The sequence below is a fragment of the Centroberyx affinis genome, unplaced genomic scaffold (assembly GCF_046629955.1).
Source record: "Centroberyx affinis isolate AG114_WGS23_722 - 3 ecotype Tasmania unplaced genomic scaffold, CSIRO-AGI_Caff_v1 ptg003709l_1, whole genome shotgun sequence".
Taxonomy (NCBI): Eukaryota; Metazoa; Chordata; class Actinopteri; order Beryciformes; family Berycidae; genus Centroberyx; species Centroberyx affinis.
The window spans coordinates 264,781-273,771 of NW_027281599.1; the positions used below are offsets into that span (position 1 = coordinate 264,781).

At 42.8% G+C, this 8,991-nt stretch overlaps 1 protein-coding gene across 1 annotated transcript; it reads right to left on the reverse strand.

The window, feature by feature from the left end:
* Positions 1–233: 233 nt before the first annotated feature.
* On the reverse strand, positions 234–7,954 carry LOC139662100 (macoilin). The gene is made up of 11 exons (XM_071540694.1): positions 7,863–7,954; positions 6,406–6,547; positions 6,129–6,255; positions 5,411–5,534; positions 4,865–5,043; positions 3,787–4,255; positions 3,447–3,605; positions 2,200–2,370; positions 1,749–1,875; positions 723–897; positions 234–424 (listed from the first exon to the last, which is right to left on the reverse strand). The coding sequence occupies exons 1-11, from the start codon at positions 7,937–7,939 to the stop codon at positions 234–236; spliced, it is 1,941 nt and encodes a 646-aa protein (XP_071396795.1). The 5' UTR covers positions 7,940–7,954.
* Positions 7,955–8,991: the final 1,037 nt, after the last annotated feature.

An 8,991-nucleotide genomic window follows, 5' to 3' on the forward strand; every position in this document is an offset into this window, starting at 1 on the left:
AGACAGAATGATGTCAATTTAGCACCAGCAATGCAGCGAAAGGCGTTCGACCCGCGGGGGCTTCGTGACGCGTCGTCTTTAATGACACTCATTCTGGTCCCGCCCCGTGGCTGGAAGTGGACGACCTCGTGGGGGTCGTTCAGGTCTGTGACGTAATCCGTGAAGCGTCCTCCGCCGTGTCGTGAGCGAGGAGAGGAGGTCCGAGGCTTTTCACGAAGGCGGCGCCGTCGCCCTTATTTCTTAAGACACTGGTACATCAGCGCTCGCGGGTTGAGCATGTAGCGCTCCGAGTTGAGCAGCTTGGTGAGATACTGCGGCACCGGGGGCCGCGGGGTCATGTACGACACGCCGGGGCTCACCGCCATGACCTCCGCGATCTTCTGCTTCATCTCGCCGATCTCCCGGTCCTGCTTCATCACTTTACCTGCGGGACAGAGAAATGGATGTTGATAATTGGTACTGATCAACAAACCTATCAACCCCCACATGTACTGTACATTATGGTCATTTTGTGCCATGGGACAGTAAAATTTTTACTTATTGCCCCTTTAAGTTGCAACCTCTTTTGCACAATCCATGTTTCAATTGTCTCTAAGTTTAGCAGACACAGGAGTTAAATATTCTAAACAAGCTGAGAAAGTCACACATGACAGGCACTAAAAATAGAATTCATAATAGAGCTGTGAAATAAAGCGCGTCCTGTTAGGAGGGAGAGTGGGAACCTTGTGCGATCTCCAGCTGCCTGCGGGCGTCTCCCAGCGCGGAGAACAGGTCCAGCTTGATGCGAGTCTCGGCGCTCAGGTTGTACTCCAGATGCTGAGCTTTCTCCTGCATGGCTGAGAGAGTGGACAGCAGCATGTCCGTCTCTTGCTCCACGCAGCGGTACTTTCCCAGGGCCTGGGTCCAAAAACACAGAGAAACTGAGCACAGTCCTACAGCCGGACGGGCGTGAAACATCGAAACGGCAGTTAGACGTTGCGCGGTGACGACTTTGAGGTGCTGAGTGCTTTGGTTTCCTAAGTCTTTTGTGCATTTTTTTTTTTTTTAAATATGTAGCCAGTTGCTTCCTCATTTAATCTCTCTTTCACAGAAATTGGTTTCGTTTCATCCACTTAGGGAACCAATGCACCACATCAAAACAACTTCAAACACTGATGGTGAATTGGAGGATCGCCAGCCATTCAAAAAACAATGAAAGCTGCGCATTATTGAGATATTCCCAAGGGATGATTCTTTCTGTGTTAACAGTAATTTTCTCTGATTGGTTTCGCAGTTTCTCATGTTTTGAGGGAGGTGACCTGCACTCGGGCGCTCACTTTATAGCAGTGCAGTGTTTTTATGAAAGACCTGGCTTCTGTTTCAGCATGCTTCATGGAGTGTATGCCACCAAAATGAAATCGAATACCACATACATACAACAATATACACACCTGATGTAAGACAAGTACAACCACTAGCATACTATTGTATATCCATGTGATGATAAAGTGTCATATGTTGATTGCAGGCCAAAACAAAAAAAGTAGATAAAAACACCTAAAGTGCCCCAATCCAAAGCATTCATTCCCCTAATACATTTTACAAAGGGCACACACAAAGAAGTACAGACATAAAAATCATAAACAACTCAAACAGCAAAACAACTACATGACCAAACCGAAGACAACCAAGTACTGGACCACTGCAAACTCACAGACACTTGACTCACAAATTCAACAAGTTCATTCCCAAATAGAGTAAAAAGATACCTCAACATCACTCTCTAGATCTACCACACGACCCTCTTTCACTTGACACTCCAGCTGTAGTTGCTTGTACTCTGTCTCTAGATCTTTAACTCTTTTCCTTAACATTTGGGTTTCAGAGTGTTCCTGCCTGGTGTAGGAGAATGGAGAGAATACAGTTTGAGCAGGAAAGGGAGGGGACTTGGTTTTGAAGTGAGGGCCAGTTCACACAGAAAGAAACATTGCATTGTATCTGCATCTTCAAATTGGTCTTGATTTGTAATGAATATGGTTGTATAAGCTGCAATGAAACATGTTAACATACAGTAGAAATGATAAGTGTGCGATAAGTGTATGGCCATACACTTAGAAGCATCTAAGGAGTGAATTACACTCGGTAACATACAAATGCAGTCAGCTTTACTTTGCAGTCACTAAGCCGTTTCAATACTCAGTGAAAGTGACTGTGCTTTACCTGTTTGTTAGAGTCCGTGCTGCGCTGGCTGCCTCCTCCAGTTTCTGAGCCTGAAGCTCAGCCAACTGCTTCTCAACAGAGAGTCTAGCCTCCGTCTCCGCTCTGGTCTTCTTCTCCAGTATCGCACTGGTCTGTTTGTCCCTCTGCTTGGTTTTGGTGAGACACAGAATCCTGCAGCACAGGCGTAAAAGCCAATTTAATGTCAAAAACAGGGTCACAAACAAGCATGGGTAGCTGCAACAGACAAACAGGCTCGTTTGAGATGATTTTCAGCACACCTCAAAAATATGCAGAGTGAGGAGGTCGCACTGCTCAAACAATGGCATTTTGATATAGGCATGGCATTACAGAGAGGTGGCATTTATGGAAAATGCATTAAGTCATTAGTCTGAAAGGTACTAATAAAATCATTTGATTGCTGCTTGACAATTAGTAAGTAACATATAGGAATGGATTAAAAAACTGAAGTCTCTCATTTCATTGTGGGTGGTGAGATATAAGTTTAATGAGCGCTCAGCTCCAGGAGTTTCCCATCATTCTTGGAGTTGTGCAGTTAGTGGAGAGCAACTGCGCTCACCTCGGTCCCTTGAGATTTCTGTGGCTCGCCCAGTCGTGTCTCCGGAGTGAGGCAACATTTCTAACCATAATGCAATGGGCCTAGCAAGGCACTAATCAAAACTGTGCACAACTTGCTCATTTCAAACGGGCCTAAATGCCTCTGGCTGGTGGATGCGGTGAAAGAAGTGGATGTGACAACAGGAGTGGACAGGTGAAGAACTCATCTGTGATTGGCTGGACAGTTTATAATGAGTGTGTCAAATCTTTTTTGGGACATCTTTTTGCGGAGACTAGTTTAGATATTCTGCTATTTTTTCCAGATAAAAACTTGATAAAGCTAAGAACTTTTTGAACAAATGTAGTGTTGCATATAAAATTACGTTTTCATTTTACTCTGCATTGATCCACTTGAATGAGAGCGCTGCTATGTGTCAAACATTGTGGCCTATTATAAGGAATTGTGCCAGGAAATGTATTAAAGTGATGTTAATTGTATTGTCCATACTATGAACCATGGTCTAATTAGCCAAATACAAAGTAATAAATATCGTAATAAAACTATCAACAATATATAAAAAGAAATTAACAATGTTGTTTAATAGCTGTCAACTTAAAAATGCAATGTGTCAAGTGGCCCATAGAAGGAGCCAAAGGCAGCCTTTGGCCAGTGGGGGCGGTGAAGCACTCACTTGCTCTGGAGCAGTATGTTGGACTGTCTGAGCAGGGAAACCTCTGGTCTCAGGCTCCTCTCGCTGTTGGTCAAGTTGCAGATGTGACTTCGCAGCTCCTGCTCGCTCTGCCTGCTCACCTGCAGCTCGCCCTTCAGCCTCCTGAGCTCCTGCTCCAGCCTGCCGCCGCAGGACGTCCAGAGACAAATGGCGGAGTTTGAGGGAAAGAGAGAGAGAGAGAGAGAGAGGGAGGAAGGGAAGGAAAAAGGGGGAACGGATAAGGGATTTGTTAGCACTGAATTCCCCCTCACATCCCTGTTTTCACATTCAACTGAACTGAGCTTAATAAACAAAGGCCTACTTGGTCATCTGCTCAGCGTGTTGATTCTGATTGGCTGCGGCGCTCTTGTCTGCCGCGTCCCGATTGGGGCTGACTGTTTTCGAGCTGGATCTCTGTTTCTTGTCGGTCTTGCCCGTGGACGGCGAAGCGGTGTTAGTGTTGCTTCTGCGGGTTTTTGGCGAGGAGCTCTTAGCTGCCCGTGTGGCTTTGCCTCCTTGCTCCTCCTGAGGTAGATTTTCTGGGGTCAGGGGGGATTCGGCCCCTCCTGCCCCGCTGTACATGTGATCTCTGGACTCGCCGCCGCTGGGTTTGGACGATGAAGGCCGCCGGTTTGAGTCAGCCGGCCTCACCTCCTGCGTTCCCTTCTCTGTCGCTCTCTCCTCGCTGCGGATTTGGAGGCAGTCCACAGTATGCGTCTCGTCATGGGCCACCACAGCGCCGTTCTGACACTGATACTGACTTGACTCAGGTTTGGTCTTCCATTTTGAGTCTGCAAGCACAACAAGACACAAACAAAGAAAAAGGTCAAGGCCATCACTCCACTATGAGCAAAAGTCTACTGTTGGGATATGAAAACATCCAGAGTCTTTGGGTCCGATCACACCTACAGTTTGATTTCTTTGGTCCGAACCAAGTTTAGTTTGTTGCATGTTTGTATTTGGTTCATTTAGGTTCACACTGCCCGATTACAAGTGATCCAGGGCTTATAAACAAAAGCCACATGGACTCACAAGTAGCTTGTTTATTGGACAGAGTTTTGGTGACCTGTCATCCTGCCAGGTTAGAGATTTTGGCAGCAGAGGGAGAGTCAAAATAAATCTGATTCCAGTCCCTGTAACTTTAGCTAAGCATGACAGTGGTTTCTTTGGAGTAAATAGAAGAATAACTACTTTATTTATAGAAAATCCAAGGAAAACGATATGAGATTTGTTTGATTGACAGGTGATCTCTGGGAAGTGCAGTGCAGAAACACCACAGCGATGAGCGCTTTGGACCAAAGATGGAGACGGCATAAAAAAAAACACTCTTGCAGACTGTGAGAATTGTAGAAGGTACAAGTGTGAATGAATGGACAGTGACCAGTCCGCGCTGTACTCACTGCCGCTGCCATCTGTGCCGGTCTTGGGGTACAGCTGCAGGCCTGGAGGGAGCGAGTGCTGGAGGAGGTGCATGTGGAAGTCGTTCTCACTCTGCACAGCTTTCTGTGTGCGCAGCTTGAAGATGTTGGTGAAGTAGCAGGTGGCGTCAAACCCCAGATACACGACGGGGTATCCGATGCTGCGTGCCATTACAATGAGACAGAGAGACAGTTACAATATGTGTGACATACTACCAAGACATAAACACAGCCTGACTGACCACCGAAAACACCAGATGCTCACACCAATGGTTAAAAATATGTCTATTTTTACGTCTTTCATTTCACACTTGATTGGTCATCAGCCTGTGGGCGTTAAACCTGAAATTACTCCAAAAATAATCCATGGAGGACAGAACATTGAGGCCAATTCATATATCATACAGACAGTTTAATACTCCCACTTTCTTATTACAGCTCAATCATCTAGTGAAAGAAATCTCGATTCTAAGAAAGCATCTGAATTCCGCTTAAGGCAGAGTGAGGGTTTATATGAAATCAACGCACCAGTGTGCAGCGAAAAGATGAGACAGGTTGGCATGGGAGTTCTTCAGGTCTTTGAGTCGAAGCGAAGCCTCCGTGTACACAAGCAGAATCCACAGGGACACCGTCGATATACAGATGCCCTTCTCTGAAGAGAAATGAGATGCTGTTGTTGGAAAGAGGACTGAAACATTTTACTCAAGCAGAAGTACTGCTATTTCAAGTCAGAGTTAACCAGCACCTGTTGTAAAATAACTAAATGGGTAGCTCACTAAAAAAGTAGCCAGGCACTTAAGATTTTGTGCATATCCAATATGAACACAGATAGTATCATCTATGGAAGTGACTGTGTTTTACTGTTAATGACCGCTCACACTGTACTCACTAATAGTATGTCTACAAATAAAACTCACTCAAGTAAAATAAGGAGCAAATCATTAAACTCTGTAAAAGCAGAGTGTATAATGTGCATTACAAAATCTACCAGGGTAGTGGTAAATAGTTACTTTCCACTTTTGCATATTGTATGTGCATGTATATCAGTTTACTTTTTAGGTGAGGATTAGGGTTAGGGATGTTGAGTTACATTTTGTGGTAATACACCATGGTAATACAAGCTCAAATGTCAAGTTGGCACATAACAATAGCTGCATGACTGAAAATTGTGAATCTGAGAGCTTGCATGATTTCGCATATTTTCAAGAATCTATCAAGCAATTATATATACAACCAAGACACTCACCTGTGTGCCATATGTAATTGAATAACACATAGGTGCTAGCCACAAAGAACAGCCAGTGCAGTGGAACAAAAATTAAGCAAAAGATGTCCAGAGTGAACGCGGCACAAACAAACACAACACAAATAACCTGCGGACAGAGAATACATTCGCTTTAGTAAGCATTAATTTAAAACACTGAAAATAACGGTTGCTGTATGTTAAAATGTCAGCAGGCTGCAGATTCTTGGCAGTATTATCGTGTCCAGTCAGAATATGAAATGAGAGCAGGGTCTCTCACCAGCCCGTGGCAGTGGAAAGTGGTGTACACACTCCCAAAGAACAGCCAGCACGGCCACAGGTACTCCAGTCGAAATTCCAGGATGAAATCTGCCAGGAGCACCAGCGTCCACATTATCATAAACTTCAGGAAGGTGTAAGCGCTGCGAACACAAGTTGTATGTACAAAACTGTATGAATATATCAAATGTCAGTCAGTGTTATTATAATTATACACCAAACATTAGCAGGGGGGATGTGTTTCAGTTTGGGCCTAAGTAAAATACATTTTTTTTCTGCTTCTGATTCAAGTAAATGAAGAGATTTTGAATAAAGCATCTGAGACATGCCAAGGCATTAAACACACAAGCCAATACAGACAGGCTATGGTTGAAACCTTCATTTAGTTACACAATCCTAAACGTATAATTGAGCAGCTGCATCCAATAAAACGCAGCACATCACACAAAGTGAATTAAGGAGCAATGATTTTGCCCTCATTCGGCACTCATTTTATTAGGCTACCACAAGCCAAATGGGAGCTGTGGTTTTCTCCTTTGTTCTGTTCATCCATAGGCTGCTATCACATCGCCCCTTCTTTGTTTGGTAACCATGGTGATATTTCATCTGTAAGAGTGAGGAGGGAGACAGAGACAGCACCACAGCATCCTGTAGTCCCCAAACAAGTTAAAATATACCCTGTAATGTATAAAATATAGCCTGTAGTTAATTTATCTTGCCTACCCAAGATACTTTGATAATGACAAACAATAAATATGCAATGGTGAATACAAAAAGCAGAGATGTCTGACATATATAACCTAATAATTTCATGAATATACCCTTAAAACAATGCTTTGTTTATATTTTAAAAATACATTACACTACATTAATGGTAGTCTTGCTGGTGTGAAAAATGCAAAAATGTAACATCAGTGTATTTTTTTTTCTTCTGTGGCAAATCTTTTTCGTCTGGACTCAGTCTAGACGCTGTCTGTTATGGTTTCAAATTATCTTTTTTTGTGGTCAAAATTAGCTCTTTTCACGTAACGTGTCATAATAATAATACTAGTACAAATAATCATAATACGTATGCAGCTATTAATGTTGTTCAAGGCAAACGGAATAGCCAACTTTTGCATAAAATATGGCCAGGGAATAGCCTCGTGAAACAGAAAACCAGCAGCAGGCCCCACGTTAACTTACACAGCTGCTGGTTTCTGGCTTCTTGTAAACAATGCAGGCTAAAGCTGTGAAGTAACACACTCGTCCAACATTTCCACACACCTGCCCGCCTCCCAAATTCAGGCTACACACCTCCTAACGTCCCGGCCTACTTTCTAGAAAATGTCAGACATGAGAGGTTTCGGGGTGAGACGCAGACAGGTGAGCGGGATGATGGCTGGATTACACAAAGACCGCACAACAACAAAAGCACCCACAGCCAGGCGACGCGGCACGGCACGGCACGTATTGTACCTTTCAGACAGCTTCTCCGTTATTTTAATTTTTTTCATTTTCCGTAGCCTGTTCGCGTCCACATACCGTTTCTTCATCTTATGGCTTCTACTCCCTCTCCACTGTTATTACACCGCACGAGCGCGGCAGCAAAGAAATGAAGCCCAAAAAATATATAAGATCCTAGTGGAAGAGGATGTAACAACCTGACGTCTGGGAACAATATTAGTCTACTGATGATGCTAACGACCGTTCTGCGCATGCTCAGTGGTCAGTGTACCTACATATCTTCATCGCAGGAGGGGAGCAGATCTACAGCGGCAGACACCCTCATTTTGTTATCAGTGTATTTCAAAAGCTCGTAACTTGGCGAAAAAATTTACCAAAATACTAAAAACCTGACGAGCAAACGAGCTGAATCACCAACTCAAAAATATCCCTTACAAAAAAAGAACTATAGTAGTCCTATAATACATTTTAGAGGGATATTGCACCAAAATCTAATCACAATTAGTAGCGTATGCTATATTTTATAGGACTATTATAACATAACAGTATTTTAGAATATCATAAGCTACATAAGGTCACTATAAGCTCACCATCGATTACCACATACACACTACAAGTCCCTACTATAGCATTATTGTTGTAATACCATAGGAGATATATATATATATATATATATATATATATATATATATATATGTACACACACACACACACATATATATATATATACATACATATACATACTGTATATATAAACATAAAGTACAATAAGGTCACTGTAAGCACCTGAGACACACTATAAGTCCATATAAGAATGATATAGTGATTTCTTATAGGGAATGTGGGCTGTTTTGTCAAACTCTCAATGCTTTGGAAACTTAAGAAAATTACATAGTTATTTTTTCAGCAATCTGAGTTGTTTCTACAGCAAATCAGATTGTTCTTGCTTTTATCTTTATAGTGCCTTCTTTTGGTTATTCAGTATATTCTTACAAATCAATGCATGTTTTTTTTTTTAATCATGGCTTCATTGAATTTAACTTTACAGGTAAAGTTTCTAGTTGTCTCTTTCTAGTTGTGCTGTGGCTGAGGTTTAGATTATTCATAGAAACATGCCTCTGTAGTGTGATACAAGGGGAAG